Source organism: Symphalangus syndactylus, chromosome 22 (genome assembly GCF_028878055.3).
Source record: "Symphalangus syndactylus isolate Jambi chromosome 22, NHGRI_mSymSyn1-v2.1_pri, whole genome shotgun sequence".
Lineage (NCBI taxonomy): Eukaryota > Metazoa > Chordata > Mammalia > Primates > Hylobatidae > Symphalangus > Symphalangus syndactylus.
Genome location: NC_072444.2, coordinates 59922463 through 59941784, shown reverse-complemented (window position 1 = coordinate 59941784; position 19322 = coordinate 59922463). Strand labels below are relative to the sequence as shown.

The following is a 19322-nucleotide window of genomic DNA, read 5'->3' as shown; positions in this document are numbered from 1 at the left end:
CCCACCTCTACAAAAACCACAAAAAATTAGCCAGGCATGGTGGCATGCACCTGTAGTTCCAGCTACTTGAGAAGCTGTGGTGGGAGGATCGCTTGATCCCAGGAGGTCAAGGCTGCAGTAAGCTATGGTCATGCCACTGCACTCCCACCTGGGTGACGAAGAGAGACTCTGTGTCAAAAAAAAAAAACCAAAACCAAAACGAAACCCTTAAAAACAACTATTGCTGCTGTTGTTGTTGAGTTATTGCTGTTCTACATCCTAATGGTGTATATGACTTCAAACTATATTTTTGAACAGATAAAAGCTAATCATATAATTGAAGGATATTCACTTTTGTTCTCTATACTTTTGGATTTTCTTTTTCTTTTTAAGTCAATAAATTTTTATTCAAGGAATTCCATGTTGTGATTTCTTCCACAATCCACCAAGGTCACTTCAGATCCTCTAAAGAGCTGGAGTCAAAAGATTTATCTTCAAGTTAGCCCTTTTTAATGAAACTCATGCTTATTTTAATCCAGTTGTCCTGTTAGCCCATAATTCTTTTATTTTGGCTTCTGTCATCTCCTTTTAATATGGATATATTGATGAAGACTTCAAAATTCACCAAGAATCTTTGGGATCCAATTCCTTCAACCAATTTACTTTAGGGTCCTTTTTACTGTAGGTGGTGGATCTGCCTCGTTCTCAATTTGACACCCTAAGCGGTCATACTCAAGAATAGTACAGATGTGTGGAATACGCCAATACCTTCAACTACAGACATCACGTTCTCAAGATAAAAGCCTTTAAAACAAAAAGCCATCGTACGTATCAAGTCAACATGAAATTGGAATGCAAAATTAATACTGCTGAGGATTTCCTTCATATCCCATGCTGTTTAACTATCTCTTCCACAGTCCTAGAATCAATCTTTTTTTACTAAGAGACAGGGTCTGTCTTTGTTACCCAGGCTGGAGCACAGTGGTGCCATCAAAGCTCAGTGCAGCCTCCAACTCCTGGGCTCAATTCTCTTGCCTCAGCCTCCTCTTCCTGAGTAGCTGCAACTACAGACACATGCCCTAATACTCAGCTAATTTTTAAATTTTTGTGGAGATGAGGTGTTTGTTACTTTCTTCTACAGGCTGGTCTTCAACTCCTGGCTTCAAGCAATACTCCCACCTCGGTGTGGGGCTTGCAGGCCTGAGCCACTGCCCCTGGCCTGGGACCAACCTTTATGGCTATCAATACTCCCATCAGTTAACTGTCTCAGGTATCATAATATCCCTTCTTACATGTATCAAAACTCATACTGAAGAATGAGTTCTGGGTTGCAAAAGAGGATTTATTTTTTGCACCTATCCATAAGTCTTTGTCCACAAGTTAAACAAAAACATACCTAAGTGCAGTTGGATTTTCTTTTTTAAACATCTGAGCATTCACTGCTCAGTTTAACAAATAATAAATCACCTTATATAAGTTGAGGTGATCTACTTAAACTTCAAAACATTTCTCAATTACAGAAATGGCAAACGTAAAAGCCCCAAAAGTTTATTTAGATTTCTTTAATCTTTAAACATAGACTTTGTCCAATCTTTTAAAGGTCCTTGATTAAATCAAGACCACATTTATCTGTGTCACTGGGAAATCCTTACCTTTAGTTTCTTTAAACACAGTCTATATCTTTATCTTTAAACATAAACTTTTTTTTCCTTTTGAGACAGAGTCTTGCTCTGTTGCCCAGGCTGGAGTGTGGTGGCGCGATCTTGGCTCACTGCAACCTCCCACTGCTGGGTTCAAATGATTCTCCTGCCTCAGCCTCCCCAGTAGCTGGAACTACAGGTGTGCACCACTGCGCCCAGCTAATTTTTGTACTTTTAGTAGAGACAGGGTTTCACCATGTTGGCCAGACTTGTCTTGAACTCCTGACCTCAGGTGATCTGCCCACCTCAGCCTTCCAAAGTGCTGGGATTACAGGCGTAAGCCACCACACCTGGCCTAAACATAGACTTTTTGGATAATTGTCCTTACCCAAAGCACTATCTTCTACTAGGATGAAGTTATATAAACCACAAAATAAATTAAAATGGAAAGAACTAGTGCATCTTACCTGGGTTACTGGAATGTAGAGAGGTTCTCCATTATGCAGCAGTGTAAGTTTCCCATGCTGATAGAGCCGTCCTTCTGGCCTTAAATTTGCCATCTCCTTAGGTCCTCCTTTCTTGCCACTCTCTTGTCCATTTCCTTTAAGTTCTTCAGTATCACTTAGACATTCGAAAAATTCTTCTTCGCTGTCACTCCAGGAATCCCAAGATTTTCCTGCCTCTCCCTTTTCCTTATCTGTTTCTTTTAGATTATCTGGCACCAACTGGTCTCCTGCTTTTCCAGCATCCCCTGGATATATATTAGTGACATCTGAAGCACTTGTCTTTTTCCCCTCATCACGTGCCTTCTTTCTTTCAATACAACAATTTAACATCTTAAGAAAAGAGAAATAACATTTATAGTTGAATTAGTTACAGAAATATAAAAATCTACCTACTGCTTGAATATTTAATTTTCACTCTCCACTTCTCAGGACTTTGTGAACTGCAGTGACTACTGAGTATAGGCAACCTACAGCAGGACCATGAGTACAGCACGTAACCCATTATTACATTTAGTATTAGAATAATCTCTGATTAAATCAAGACCACATTTATCTATGTCATTGAGAAATCTTTACCTGTAGTTTCTGATGCAGTAAACAACACCTCAGATCTGGGGGACCACTTGCTAATCTATCAAATAAAGTAAGGAGAAAAGAAAGCTTAGTTTTAGTAAAATTGCTTCAGATATGATTATTTTCTATATTACCACAATTTTTAGCTATACTGATAAGAAATCAAAACTAGATTTCCACAGGTAAGGTAAGTGAATTCCAGAGGGGGAGCACATAGAATTAAAAGATGAAAATTTATTTTATACTCCTTGTCCACAAATTGCCAATAGCAAATATAATAGATACTTCAAAACATAACAACAAATTAGTGATAGTTTTCAGGCTGACAAAAACTAAAAATGAGAAAAAGCCCCTGAACCCACTCCAGGAAGTACTAGCACACAGTATTTCACACCATACAAAATAAATCAGTTTGTGTATTCAGTACTAAATTCTTACAGTGGATTCTCACTATAAAAACCAAGATCTCCACCTGTATTTCAATAGAACCTCAGACTGTCTCTAGTTCTAGGTTCCTCTAGACCACTAGATTCCCAGCAATCAGCCAGAGGCACTCCCTCATATTCAGCATGCTTCTGGGTCTGTAAAAAGTTCCAGAGTGAACTGTCTAAAACCAAGAGAGAATCCAGCTAAGCAGAGACTGGCAAATGATATAAATGTTTTTGGATCAGTAATCATTTTATATTGCTCAAAATCATGATTCTCCTATCTTAGCATGGATAGATGAGCACTAAACTATGCAATATCAACCTATGTGCTAATGAAAATGTTCTGTTTGATTAAGTAAAATGTCAATTACAAAATACAGGTTTATTACAAAAGACTTTGAAAATGCATAAAAGTATAAAGAACAAAATAAAAATATAATTTCACACTGGGAAAAACTAATAGCATTTCACAGTATTTATAATCTTTTTCCTACACAAATATAGCAACATAATTAAAAGCACTTTGTATATGCATTAGTATATTCTACTTTATTAGAAACAATATGAACATCTGTTATTAAAGATTATTGAGAAAAAAATTGTAATCAATCGGTAATTTTCTATTGTAGAGATACAGTATAATTTATTCTTTTATGTTTGATATTTAGGTTTTGCCTTTTTTTCTATTATATTAATAAATTTGCTGCAGTGAACACCTCTGAACATAAATCACATCTAAGCTTCTTGCCACTTTCTTAGCGCAGATTTCCTAAAAAGGGGGAAAAAATAGGTCAAAAGTCAAATGTCTGCTAACAAACAAAATCCTATCCAAACAACTGAAAATTGAAATTATTACCCTGGAATCAGAAAGTTGTTTTCCCATCGGAAACGCATTTCAAGAACAAATTCCTGCCAGAGGTGTGCCACTCCTTTCAACCCTCCATGGTAAAAATTGATCATACAGAGACACAAAGCCAATTTGTATGTTAAACTGTCAGATGGTGCAGACTTGAACTGATTGTAGAGATTCTAAATTTAACAAAATAGAAACAAAGCAAACTTGTTACCAAAATATTTTACACATATAACTGAAAAGTTCATAGGGAGAGAGTTTAATTCTAAAATTAACCTATCCCACCTAAACTAGGCATTATCAAATGTCTAATACACTACTGCATAAACTATTCTTAGGAAGTCCCACATTTTCAAGATTTCTACTAAGATTAAAAAAGATAAAGCTATAGTTTAATGAAGCTAAAGTTATAGCTTTCAATTTCTTCTGTGGAATATTTAGGAAGTATTCCAAATTTCGTGTTTTGTTTTAAAAAAATCTTTTAATTACAAAAATGGGCACATCTAAAAAAACAAAAATCATAACTGTCTAAACTGAAAATGTAAAAAGCCTTTCCTTTTTTCTCTCACCTCATGAAATCTACTTCTCAACAATAACTACTGTAAAGTTTGATATATATCTACACTTGTCATGTAAATTCTTCAACTTCTTAATTTTTCAAAGACTAGACAAAGAGACCATGAAAATTTTACCTAATTTTACATATTTTACTTCATTAAAGAGTTGTCCATTCACTAACTAGTTTTAAAATATAGAAAAGAATCTGTTGAAAAACACAAATTTAATGATTTCACCAAAACTCTACAATGAGGGAAATCCTACAGCTGTGTAGAGTATATTCATGCTATTTTTTCATTGTTTCCAGAAAAATTCTTGCTACCCAAAAATACGTATCTGTGCTAGTTATCCAAGTGGAAACCATGATCTCCCATCCAAAATTCCCAAGGTGATTTTTGAAATAAAAAGATATTAAGCTATTAAACTAGAAATATATAGAACCTCTAGAAATTCAGTGCATTTAAAACACTTTAATATTGAACTCCAAATCAACTTACATAGTCTTCACTCTCTGATGGAGGATTATTATTATCTGTTGAAGTAGTTCCATCTAATGGTTTCTCAGAAACAGCATCAGGGAATAAGAACTTGAAGGAAAGGAAAAAACAACCGCATTTTAGACCACATTTCCTATTTTGTTGATTTTTATAACTCATATAGACATTATTTAACTTTTTAATGGTTTTGCTGCTCTAATAATAGAAATGTTCCAGTTGTACTGGCCAGTTTGTTCTACACTCTCAAATTTTTTCTATTTTTCTTTGAAAATATACAAAGTTTCAGTGACTAGCCAATTTTAGAAATTAGAATTTTTTTCTTAAAAGTAATCACTTGATTCTGTAAGCTGAACGGTGCAAAAGCAAAATCTCATCACTGTGACTTCATGCTCATCCAAGGCCATTACATTTTTTTAGTGTTACTACTATTTAAAAAACAAAACCACAAAAGACAATTTAAAAACACCCATGTACTCATGAGGATCTGAAGAGTTACATCATCCACAGGCTTTCACATATAGACTATTAAGAGATGATATTCAAGACCCACAACTTTATTTTATGATACCCCTGGAAAGTAGGAAGCAGTCTAAACCTATAATAACCAACGTACCTTTTCCATGTGGTTTCTGTTTATATGTACGTGTACGAGTAGTCAAAAAAAAATCCAGTGTACATGACAACTGAGCTACCTGATTTGAATAACATTCTTTAACAATACAGTCTTAAGAAGGAGGCTCTCTATAGACATTTTACAGTCCTTTTATCACTGTTCCTCTCAATTGTTTTGTGGTACTGCTGATTAGTAATCCCTCTTTCTATGTATACTTTGCCACATATTATAGAACACGTCCAACAGACTTTTAAAAATTAGATGAACTACTATGTGCCAAGTGCCATAAGGCACAATTACCAGCATTATCCTATTCTCACACAACTGTTTGAGCTAAGTATCACTGCCTGCATCTTAGGATGTACAAGCTAAAAAGTTGGCTAGGAGTTTTGTTCAGATAAATGGCAGGGGATAAGATTAACGTTAAGTTCCCAAGTCCAGTTTTCTTTTCAACACTTTTCTTGAAGGTTTTTCCCAAGATTGTCTTAATGCACAAATTTCCGGGAGTATGATTTTAACCACAATTACGGTAAGAATAGCTATAATTTATCAAAGGCCCATATATACCAGGCAATGTCACAGAAGATCCTTTAATCCTCACAACAATCTCGCAAGGTTTTGTTAGCCATATTTGATAGATGAGGAAACTGAAGTGACTTATTCAAAGTCATGCAGTAAGTCATGCAGACATTAAACCATGGTGTGGATGGCCCCCAGGCTGGGGCCATTCCACTCTGCTATACCTAGGAGCCACCTTAGCCCTCTATTCATCTCCCTCTCGTCCTCACTAAAAGCTTTCACTCAACTGTTTTCAAAGCAATCCTTCAAAAATATAATTCTGGGGCCACGCGCAGTGGCTCACGCCTGTAATCCAAGCAGTTTGGGAGGCTGAGGCAGGTGGATTACGAGGTCAGGAGATCGAGACCATCCTGGCAAATATGGTGAAACCCCATCTCTACTGAAAAAAAAATACAAAAAAATTAGCCAGGCGTGGTGGCACGCGACTGTAGTCCCAGCTAGTAGGGAGGCTGAGGCAGCAGAATTGCTTGAACCCAGGAGGTGGAGGTTGCAGTGAGCCAAAATGCGCCACTGCACTCCAGTCTGGGCAACAGAGCTAGACTTCGTCTCAAAAAAAAAAAAAAAAAAAATTCTAATCATGTTGATCTTCTACTTAAACTGCAAGATAAAAGCCAGTGCTTCGGCATGGCAGGTTACCTGCTACTTCTCCAGCCTCAACCCTGGTCACGGTCTGGGAAGCACCCTACAAAATATCAACCGTTTAACATGCTCTCGAACCTCTGCTATTCCTCTGCTTCTAAAGCCTCCTTTTCATCAAGATTCAGCTCAAATATCCCTCTTCATGAAGCCTTCCCTGATTCCCACTGCCCAGACAGAGACAAATGCACCTCTGCTGTGCTCTCACAGCCCCCTTGCCAGATTTCTCACATGCAACATGGTATCGTAACTACTATTTACTTTCCTTCTCACCACTAAACTAGTAGGAATTTTCTGAATGTGGTAACTGTTTTACTCATTGTATATTCCAAGGTCACTGCCTACCACATAGAAGGAACTGACTATATAATGAATAAATGATTCTGCATATAGACCTATAAAGACAGAACATTTAGTTACCAGGAGAATAGTATTGAGGACATCATTATTTAGCGGTGACTCCTCTACACCTCTATGTTTTCGGATTTTCTTCTTTGCAGTGTGTACCATATTTGAAACTGATAATTTATGAATTGGAACTGATGCCGGCTCTGTCAATTTTGACAAAGCATGAGTTATATCAGCAGTTTCTATAAAAAGAACAGAAATAAATATAAGTTATATTGCCAACCTCAGCAGGTGAAAGTGATGAACAAATTGATGATTGTATAGAATATTTTACTCATTTTTACTAGTGTTACATGGTCTTGGAATTATAAAATATTAATATACATGTTCAGCTTTATGTGCAAGCATGAGTGACAACGGTGTCACACAAATTATTTCTCCCCAGGAGACTTCAAAATTTAACCTCTAAAACTCTGCTTTTCAAAATATTTTACGTTTTTGGTGAGAAGAACTTATTAAATGCCTTTAATGTCTTAACAAGCACTGGGTACAGCCTGGAAAGGAACTGTAGCTGTCCAGTCCATCAAAACTTGATTATCCAAGTTAATTCAAAATGAGAAAACAGATGAAAAGTTGCTGAAAAATGTGCCAAGGAAAAAGAGTAAGACATTTGAAAGTAATGTTAAAAAAAAAAAATGTAGGTTACCTTTGCCTTCTTCCTCAAATGCAGATCGTCCAAGAATCTCATCAGTTGACTCCTTTCGACGGCAAATTTTAAAAAATTCAGTGACAAAATCACCTATGTAGGAAAGAAGTTATTTTTGACACTTAACTGAAAAAAAAAAATCAGTCCTATAAATTAAAGTACATCTTTCCACAAAAGCTATTAACTAAGATATGATAGAAAGTAAAACCATTCAGTTTTTCCATTGAAAAAGACAAAAATTAATCCTATATCAAAGGTAGCCTTGTTCTTTTCTTTCTCTCCATGTCCCAGGATATTTAAAAAGCTTTTCCTTAGAATTCCTTCTAGAAGGAAAGAAAAAAAATAACTGTACCTAATAGTACTTACTATATGCCTCAATGAGACACAGTATCCATTTGTCATTAAGTTATATAAGTAACAAGAACTTTATGTATGTAGTAATCTTTCCCCAACTGCTACACTACTAGAATCTAAATCCATTAATAAAATTAAGAAGAAACGCTAAAGACATGTTTCTAGAGGATTAGGAAATCATGTAGGATAAAGATATTTCAGTTTCTGCTACATATTAATGGTATTCTTTCCGTCATTATTACTATTATTATTTTTGAGACAGGGTCTTACTCTGTCGCCCAAGCTGGAGTGCAGTGGCATGATCATGGCTCACTACAGCCTTGACCTCCCGGGCTCAGGTGATCCTCCCACCTCAGCCTCCTGGGTAGGCTGGGACTACAGGTGTGCATCACCATGCCCAGCTAATTTTTGTATTTTTTGTAGAGACGAGGTTTTGCCATGTTGCCAAGGCTGGACTCAAATTCCTGGGCTCAGGCAATCCACCTACCTCGGCCTCTCAAAGTGCTGGGATTATAGGCATGAGCCATTGTACCCAGCTGTCTGTCATTATTATAAACAGAGGTAAAGCGATTTGAATCTTCTAAAGAGCTACAATGTTTACACAAATAAATGAATGCTTAACAAGTACTATCAGTACTAAGATACATCAAGTACATCTAAATTTTATAATTCACCAACTAATTCTGAATTAACCCATAACTTTTTTGAGGCTTCTTCAGAAAGGTAGGAAAAGTCTATAATCTAGTCATACAAAATATTAAAAGAGGTAGGGTAAGATCATGGAACGTAAAACTAAAATGAGAATACTTTCAATTCTAAGGTCCTCAGCAATTATCATAGAGTCACAAGACGAGGAATAATGTTACCAAGAAGCAACTTAGTACGTAAACATAATATGAGTAATTCAACGATTAAACAACAGAAACCATTTACTGTTCATTTACTATAAAAAAGGCACTGTTAAATGTGATATGTACACACACAAACAGGTACATAATCTCATTTGATCCTCCCAATAACCCTATGAAGTAAGTAGTAGTGTACTAGTGTTATCTCTATTTTATTTATGAGGACTCTGGGGCTTAAAAATATTAAGAAACTTGACCAACCTGGTGAATCTAGGATTTGAACTGAGATCTGTCCAACTGTAAAACTCTTGACATTGACCCCTATACTGTTGCCCTAAAACCCTAGACAAATTCGCCAGTGGTGGACTTACACCTTATACATCTTTGTATTCACTATTATATAGTTAGCACAAATGGCAGCTACTAATCAGCATTTGACAAATAGCATATGAATGATAAAGAGCCCAACAAAACAATGCTTTAGAGAAATGTATCATTACTGTTATAATAAATATTTGGTAACTCCATCAGTTAAATGGTAATATATCAAGTGATAGGGAGTTAAGGTAGCATGGATGAACATAAAGAAAAGGAGAAAATATTTTCAAGTGTACTAAATATAAGGAGGAAAACGATGACAAGGCACATTGAGGAGATGGGTTCAAAAGACTTCATGAAAGACATACACCTAAAAAAAGAGAAGGGGACGAATCCCAGACATAAGACACAATAATATTATCTGAATAGCAATTAATATTTTTCAGAGTACTTCCATTTATGTTATTTCACTTGATCCCTCAAATAACCTTGTGAGGTGTGTAAGATTATTCACATTTCTTTTCCCGTATCAGAAAATAGACTGCAGATGTGACAGAAGGGCTCTAAAGCGCACCGTCAAAAACAGTGCTCTTCAGGTCGGGAGTGGTGGCCCACGCCTGTAATTCCAGCACCTTGGGAGGCCGAGGAGGGTGGATCATGAGGTCAGGAGATCGAGACCCTCCTGGCTAACATGGTGAAACCCCATCTCTACTAAAAACACAAATAATTAGCGGGTGTGGTGGCGGACACCTGTAGTGCCAGCTACTCCGGAGGCTGAAGCAGGAGAATGGCGTGAACCCGGGAGGTGGAGCCTACAGTGAGCTGAGCTGGCACCACTGCACTCCAGCCTGGGCAACAGGGTGAGACTCCCTCTCCAAACAAACAAACAAAACAGTGCTCTTCAGATAACACAGGTCTAGAGGGACAACAAAAGGCAAAAAGGACTTCAATAACAGAAATAGAAGATGCAGACTATGCCACAGGAGGAAGGAAAGGGAATAATATAAAAGCATCCAGGAAAAAAAAAAAAAGAAAAAGCATCTTAAGGCCGCGCGGTGGCTCATGCCTGTAATCTCAGCACTTTGGGAGGCCGAGGCAGGCGGATCATGAGGTCAGGAGATCAAGACCATCCTGGATAACATGGTGAAACCCTGTCTCTACTAAAAATACAAGAAATTAGCCAGGCATGGTGGCACACGTCTGTAGTCCCAGCTACTCGGGAGGCTGAGGGAGGAGAATCACTTGAACCCGGGAGGCAGAGGTTGCAGTGAGCCAAGACGCACCACTGCACTCCAGCCTGAGAGTGAGACTCCGTCTCAAAAAATAAAAAATAAAAAAATAAAAAATAAATAAAAGCATCAGAAAAATAAAGCTGAGATAATGAGAAAATAATGGAGAATTTGCTGGCACTATTCAAAAAAGGATTCACTGCTATTGGCAATGATTTTTTTCCTACATGGTGTTAACTGAAGAGGTGACAAAGTATAAAGAATGTATGCAGTGTTTCTGATTTGGAAGTTAGGCAGATCAGCGATATTTCAGGAAAGGAGCATAATATACCTTACCTAGCAAACACTGAGGATTCTCAGCTTTTCGAACTCTAACAGACCAATGTGGAGCTTGAATAGGATCCAAATCACTAAAATGTAAACCAATAAACATAAAATCCTAATTATGACAATCTGCAAGATTCATGAACTTATTAAAATGCAGTCTAATGAAAACACAGAAGGACAAGCAATCCATTTAGCCTCTCTTAAACTTACTCTTATCCAGATACATAGAGCCATTTGGATAAGTTTTTAAAAAATAACATCATGCCGGGCGCTGTGGCTCACGCTTGTAATCCCAGCACTTTGGGAGGCCAAGGCGGGCGGATCACGAGGTCAGGAGATCGAGACCACAGTGAAACCCCGACTCTACTAAACATACAAAAAATTAGCCGGGCGTGGTGGTGGGCGCCTGTAGTCCCAGCTACTCGGAGAGGCTGAGGCAGGAGAATGGCGTGAACCCGGGAGGCGGAGCTTGCAGTGAGCCGAGATTGTGCCACTGCACTCCAGCCTGGGCGACAGGGCAAGACTCCATCTCAAAATAAATAAATAAATAAATAAATAACATCATAAGAAATCAAAGTCCTTAGACAATAAAACACAAAAGGGAACACTAAAATCAAAACAAAATAATAAAAAATGCATATAAAAATTACTAGCAATTTGAGAGTTATTCTACTGAAGTTTTTTAATCTCAATGTACTACTACTCTTAACATACTTACGAATAAACATCATTATCCACAATGATCCCTTCTGTCAGATGAGGCCATGTAGTAGCTAAATGGAGTTCACTAAAAAACATAAAATACACCCAAAAGCTTTAATACTGACTCAGCAATTATATTTAATACTTCTAGAAAACTATACCAAGGAAATAAAAGTATGTTACAGTGGCATTATTTATAATACAATATACTGGAAACAACTTATTTAGCAAATGGTAGCACATCCTTATGAAGTTAATGTTTTGTAAACATTCAACTCATTATACATACTAGCCAAAAAGCATAAATAACCCACCAACTAATGAATGGATAAACAAAATGTGGCATATCCATACAATGGTATATTTACAGCCATAAAAAGCACAGAAGTACATTAGTTCCCCCTTATCCACAGCTTCACTTTCTGCAGCTTCAGTTACCCTAAATCAACTGCAGTCTGAAAATATTAAGTGAAAAATTCCAGAAAAAAAAATCCATAAACTTAAAATTGCATGTTGTTCTGAGTAGCATGATGAAATCTTGTGCCATCCCACCCCATTAGGTGAATCATCCCTTTGTCTAGTGTATCTACACTGTCTATGCTACCTGCCCTGTTAGTCACTTAGTAACTGTCTTGGTGATCAGAGCGATCACAAGAAAAGTGTGCATAGTACAATGAGATATATTGAGAGAGATAGATCACATTCACGTAACTTTCATTAAGGTATATTGTTATAGCTGTTCTATGTTATTATTAGTTATTATTGTCAATCTCTTACTATGCCTCATTTATATATATTTATTTATTCTGTATTACTACATCACCTGGAAATCTTACTGTGCCAAATTTATAAATTAAATTTTACTACTTATATGTATGCATAGGAAAAAACAGTATATTTAGTGTGTGGTACTATCCATGGTTTCAGTCATCCACTGGGGATCTTGCAACATACCAGCTGTGGATAAGGGGGGGACTACTGTACTGATTCATGCCACAACATGGACAAACCTTGTAAACATGCTAATTAAAAGAAGTCAGACACAAAGAAAGCCACATGTTATATGATTCCATTTATACGAAATGTCCAGAATAGGTAAATCCAAAGAGACAGAAAGTATATCAGTGTTTGCCTAGAGCCGGAGGGCTGAGAAGACTAGGGGGAAATGATGGCTAAGAGGTGAAGAATTTCTTTTTAAGGTTATGAAAATGTTCTGGAATTAGATGATTATGATGGTTGCATAGCTCTGTAAATGTTAAAAACCACTGCATTGTATACGTTTAAATAGTGAATTTTATGGCAGGTAAATTATATCTCGTTTGAAAAATGTTATCGATCAGGAGCTGGCAAACATTTTCTATAAAGAGCCAGACAGTAAATATTTTAGGCTTTGTGAACCATGTACAGTCTCTATTTTGTTTTTTTTCTTTCATAACCTTTAAAAATGTAAACATCATCCTGACTTCACTGGCCAAACAAAAATAGGCTAATGGCCAGATTTGGCAAAGGACACAGTTTGCTGAATTATAGATGAATATTAAATCTCAGACAGTTTTCATGTAAAATTATAAAATAAAGAAAGCAAGTGTAGGTCTTTCTTTCTTTTTTTGAAACGGGGTCTTGCTCTGTTGCCCAGATTGGAGTGCACTGGCATCAGTGATCTTAGCTCACTGCAACCTCTGCCTGCCGGGTTCAAGTGATTCTTGTGCTTTAACCTGTTGAGTAGCTGGGATTACAGGTGTGCGCAACCACACCCAGTTAATTTTTACATTCTTTAGTAGAGATGGGGTTTCGCCACATTGGTCAGGCTGCTCTCGAATGCCTGACGTCAGGAGCTGCCCACCGCAGCCTCCCAAAGCGCTAGGATTATAGGCATGAGCCTGTGCCCGGCCCAGGTGTACGTCTTTCTTTATTTCCAGTACTACATTCATCCCAGCAGGCTATAGCATCATAAAGCACAGTGAAATCAATATTAATATAAATTCAAAGTAAAATATTTCCACAATTCAAATGACAGGTTGAAATTCTCACCTAATAGGATCTTCGCAGGCACCAAATGGTAACTTGCCAAACTCCAAGCCTCCAACTTCTCCTCCTACAAGGGCGTCTATGTCTAAACAAAAGAAATATTTTTCCATTACTTGGGAAAAAATAAAGAAGAGTCTAATCTAGTTAAGCCCTTTGGAATATTACAGCTTTAAAAGTGTCTACAAGAGAACACATATAGCAAGTTAGCAAGTTAGAGCAAGTTACAGCATATGTAGTCTAACAAATATTTGACTTCCCCAGAGAACATTATAGTAAAAGGGCACACTTATTTCCCATTTATCTAGTATTTCATTCAGGCCATGTATTCTAAATTTTGCCCTTCTGAAATATTCCTTAAATATTACTCAAGAGAATATTATTTCTGTAAATTTTTTTGCATTTTAAAAGAATGTAATTAGTATAACCCAAAAAGAGTATCCAAGTATTTAAAAATCACCAACTACATTAATCAGTTTTGCTATCAGTAATTTCTGAATAGGAAATTAGTACATTTGTCATCATTAATAACATTATATTTTGGTTGACAGTAAATGGAAATATATAAAGATCAGAAAAGAACCTCCTTTCCATTATGAATGGCATACTAGACTGGAAGAGAACTTAGAGGGTAAATCATTCCCTTAGTTCTATCTCTCCTGAGGAAGTAATAAGCATTTCTAAAAGGCATCAAAAGGATTTTTTTCTCTTTGAAACAATACAAACTGTGATATTTAATTATTCACACTACACTAAGATTTCCTGAAATTAAAGCCTACTGAGTTAAGAAAACTTCCCATATTTGCTAAAATCACATCTGATATTTATCTACATCCTAAGTAAATGATTAAAATTAGTCATCAAATATGAATCAATTACTTGATTCAGTAAATTTTCTCAAGTCAATTCCCTTTTTCCAACTAAACAATGCTTATAATAAGAAAGATCACAATGACTAGCAATGTTACAAGTGAGTTTGTAAAAGCTTCAAAATTACAAGCACATTTTTATAATTAGTAAATTAAAAATTATTACTAAAATATAACTGTACAAAAGTTTTAGCTGAATTAAAAAGGGAGAAACAACTCATGGAATAAAAAGCACATCGGACTTGGAGTTTGACTAGTGTTTGTTTGCAAACTTTATCACTTGGTGACCATATGACTTTAAGCCAGTTACATGGGTTCTTTAAGAAACTTACATCTCTAAGAAAGATAATAATACTTGTCTTGGGCCGGGCACGGAGGCTCAAACCTGTAATTCCAGCACTTTGGGAAGCTGGGGAGGGTGGATCACCTGAGGTCAGGAGTTCGAGACCAGCCTGGCCAACATGGTGAAACTCCATATCTACTAAAAAATACAAAAATTAGCCAGGCGTGGTGGCGCATACTTGCAGTCCCAGAGACTCAGGAGGCTGAGGATGAGGCAGGAGAATTGCTTGAACCCAGGAGGCAGAGGTTGCAATGAGCCGAGATAATGCCACTGCACCCCAGCCTGGGTGACAGAGCAAGACTCTATCTCAAAAAAACAAAACAAAACAAAAGATAATAATATAATTATCTCATAGGTAAGTGAAAATTATACAAAATGGGATATAAAATATGAAAAGCACAGTGTCTCATCCATATTATATGTTCAGTCCCTTCCCCCTTATAAAGGAAAATGTTAAGAATTCATATGGCTTTCAATCTACTGAGGGAGAAGGTTAATATTTTTAATCTCCATTTTAAAAACTTGACAATAGAAGACTAACAAAGACCTTATTTGCAATCTTATAATGCTAAGGTTCTAACTCTTGGGCTTCTTCACAGATCATGAGCAGACCATACCACCTTAGGAAATCTTTAAAACTGCTTTATAAGAGAGTAGCCTTGGAAGAAAAAAAAGGAAGATAAGAATGGAAACTTCTAACCAGACGTAGACTATAAATTGTCCAGTGAGTACTGTTATCTGGGAACTAAAATTACCAATACAAACATTTGAGTGTTTCTCCTGATATAAATCTAAAGCTTAGCTTTTATTTCTCTGTTGTAGTCTAGATATGGTCCTTTTAGTGTACATTAGAGTTGCAAATTATTTTGTGGTATATAAAATAAAACAGTACTAGTACATATAACTGCCAAAAGCTAAGGATATATTACATTATTCTTTTTTCTTTTTTGAGACAGGGTCTCACCCTGTCACCCAGGCTGGAGTACAGTGGCACAATGTCGGCTCACTGCAACCTCCGCCTCCCAGGTTCAAGGGATTCTCTTGCCTCAGCCTCCAGAGTAGCTGGGATTACAGGCTCCTGCCACTGCACCTGGGTCATTTTTGTATTTTTACTAGAGACAAGGTTTCACCATGTTGGCCAGGTTGGTCTGGAACTCCTGACCTCAGGTGATCTGCCTGCCTTGGCCTCCCAAAGGGCTAGGATTACAGGTGTGAGTCACCGTGCCCGGCCTGTATTATATTAATTTTTATATCATCTCATGCCTACCAATTATTTTCAATCCTATAAATAGCCAACTACTTGGAATAAAAATAAACAGTAAAGAATATTAGTTTATTTTATTTCTCTTTAGGAGAGGTAGATTAAAAAATGTTTTCAGGCTAGTAAAATGCTTATATTTTATAAGTTTGTATTATATTCCTTATTAGATGTGCTTTAATATAATCAAACATGTGAAAGAAACACCCAGGAATCAAAATATTAATTAGGATATATGTCCACGAAACTGAGCTTTTCTAGAACTTAGGTAATGTGTTGTTCATATTGCTGTCTTAGCACCGCCTAGTCTCAGGTTAATAATTAATAATTGTTGAATGAATCTGTTTATCAAGGGTAAGCAGGCAAATTGATTTTGATTATATTTCTGTAACATACAAGTTAATTATTATTTTTCCCCTACATATATTTTTCTTCTCTGCTTTCCTTATTTAGCCCCCTTTCTTGAAACACTACTCTCTTCAAAGCTTTTTGCATGAGTGTTCTCAGTTTATAAGGGTGAGCTGAGAACAGCTCTTCTAATAGTGTAAAAACAGACATGTTAATCGTTCGCTACGTAATAATTTATGGCACATGATGTGCCACAGCAAGCGGTGCCTTATAAATAAGGCTTTCAAAGACAGATTGTCAAATATAGAGTAATACTATCTCTAGAGAACCTACGCTTTTTCTTTAAGAGAAAAAAAATAAGGGCAATGAAAGCAACAATATTACATTTAAAATGAATCACAAATATTTCTAATGTAAAACACTTGAAACTCTTAAGTAATTTTAATTTCTGAATGTATCTTCTTTTCCATTTATATTCAGTAAGTTAAATATAATTCTGAATGATCTCACCTGGAGGTTGCTGAGGCCAAAAATACTGCTGCCAATCTTGAAGTACATAGGTAAATCGAATAGCAACACTAACTGGAGGCAATGGAGTTAAAGGACATCCCTAGGAAATACATGCGAAGACAATACCGTGTAAATGCTGATACCCTGTTCATATTAATTCAACATCAAAATTTCAAACTTATGGAATGGATTAATACTACCTTTATGAAACCTGGATTTTCAGATTCTAGTGTTAAACAATAGTGTGCATATTCTAGTTATTAAAAACATGATATTCTAGCCATTCCAAAGGAAAAATAAGTCACCGAAGTCATTAGAGCCAAAGATGCAAAAGTTAGGAAATCCTTTTCACAGAAAATCCTTCTCACAGTCCAAAAGCTCAAGAGGTGGATCAGGGATGAACAAGAGGAAAGATCCCATAGTAAGGAACAGTACTGGCAATTGTGAGATTGAATTTTAAAAAATGGAAAAGTAAACTTTCCAAAGAATCACTGTATTTTTGTCCACATATTTGTGTGTACAGAAGGATTTCCATAATTTCTGCATACTGCTTCCACAAATGTTTTCATTTGATGTAGCTAAAAAGTTTCAAAAACAATGCGATAGCTTTAAAATAAAGCTGTTTAAACTGCTATTAGAAAAAGGGTTATTACATTCTATTAAGCAAAATGCTCTTTAAAGTATCTTTTACTATTTTAATCATAAAATACCATTTCTTACTATTCACTTCAGACATATTAAATGTGAAAAAAAGGTGATTCATTTTTCAAATAAGTAAAAGTATTATAAAGCATAAAGACTTGGTTTGGGGAGAGGATGTCTTTTAAGTGAAAATAAATTCAAATTAAAGCCAGCCTTGAATATTTAACCAAAATTTCAGACAAAGAGAAATGAATGATCACTCACAATCAGCTAACAAAAGAAAACTTAGATTTATCTGTCAATTCACTAAAAATCATAAAACTTAATACTATCATTTAAACATCCTATGACCTCAGCTTCCCTTCATAATGCTTAATCTAAACTAATATAAAATAGGACTTAAATATGCATAGGAATCACCTAGGGAACTTGTGAAATGCAGATTCAATACTCTTCTGCATATCTAACCAGTTTCCAGATGCTGCTATTCAGGAGACTACACTTTGAGTAGCAAAGGAATACATGACCTTTACATTTAGCTCAGCAGCAGCATCTATAAATGTCACTAGTTGCTTTAAGAACACAAACTCAATTTGAAGTCACAATGGTAAATAGCTGCTCCCAAAAAACGTAATTCAGTTTTGGGCTCCTGTGCCCAACAGCAAGGTGAGATTTTGGCTGGTCAGTATATTAACTTTTTAGTCATGTCCAGATATCAAATGAGCATTCACCTATAATAAGGAGCAAATGTTCTAGAAGCCATAACAAGGCCACTTTGACACATAACCTCTGATCCAGTCACACAGATAAATACAAAAACAGATACCCAGAAAAGAAGTAATTATGGCCAGGTGCGGTGGCTCACGCCTGTAATCCCAGCACTTTGGGAGGCCAAGGTGGGTGGATCATGTGAAATCAGGAGTTCAAGACCAGCCTGGCCAACATGGTGAAACCCCATTTCTACTAAAAATACAAAAATTAGCCGGGCGGTAGTGGTGCGTGCCTGTAATCTCAGCTACTTGGGAGGCTGAGGCAAGAGAATCGCTTGATCCCGGGAGGCAGAGGTTGCAGTGAGCCGAGATTGTGCCACTGCACTCCAGCCTGGGTGACAGAGTGAAGCCCTGTCTCAAAAAAAATAAGGAAGGAAGGAAGGAAGGGAGGCAGGGAGGGAGGGAGGGAGGATGGATTAGATGAAAAATGACGGAAATATCTTTGTGGACCCTGGAGGATAAGTGGGGTTCAAGGCACATGCCTTGAGGTGTGGAAGGCAGCACTGACAACCTAGGATGAAACCAAAAGGGCTCAGTCCAGAGTGAGGGCATTGCAAGACTCTCTGCTTAAGCCAGACACTGGGACATGTCACTCCTGCTTGGCACAATGGCTTTCTTGGAAGGTATGGGACTGGAGGTTATTGTGTGAGGGGAAAAAACCCTCACCCGCATATGGTGAGCAAACAACCCGATTCTAAGACCAGTTATCAAAATCCCCTACATTACTACAGAGCAAGAGACTCCAAACACTATTTTAAGACCTAATTCTGAAATATTCTGCAGGTAGGGAGTAACCATAAAACTACAGAATCACTAGAGAGGATGGATGGGAGTGAACATTAAAAATTCAAAATGAAACTCAT

The 19322-nt window shown here is 36.7% G+C and overlaps 1 protein-coding gene and 1 non-coding gene across 4 annotated transcripts in view; both read right to left on the bottom strand.

Moving 5' to 3' along the window:
- Window positions 1-19322, bottom strand: part of RAB3GAP1 (RAB3 GTPase activating protein catalytic subunit 1) — a 119133-nt gene that overhangs the window by 31771 nt on the left and 68040 nt on the right. For all 3 annotated transcript variants that reach the window (XM_055262017.2, XM_055262018.2, XM_063630998.1), the window contains exons 8-17: window positions 17048-17147; window positions 13726-13807; window positions 11711-11779; window positions 11002-11075; window positions 7917-8009; window positions 7283-7452; window positions 5035-5124; window positions 3983-4155; window positions 2702-2756; window positions 2087-2455 (exon numbers count right to left, since the gene is read on the bottom strand). In XM_055262017.2, the coding sequence (XP_055117992.1) occupies window positions 2087-2455; window positions 2702-2756; window positions 3983-4155; window positions 5035-5124; window positions 7283-7452; window positions 7917-8009; window positions 11002-11075; window positions 11711-11779; window positions 13726-13807; window positions 17048-17147 (1275 nt within the window). The remainder of the gene's footprint in view (window positions 1-2086; window positions 2456-2701; window positions 2757-3982; window positions 4156-5034; window positions 5125-7282; window positions 7453-7916; window positions 8010-11001; window positions 11076-11710; window positions 11780-13725; window positions 13808-17047; window positions 17148-19322) is intronic.
- On the bottom strand, window positions 1257-1384 carry LOC129472771 (small nucleolar RNA SNORA40). Its single transcript, XR_008654053.1, has one exon. It is a non-coding gene; the product is annotated as a small nucleolar RNA SNORA40 (small nucleolar RNA).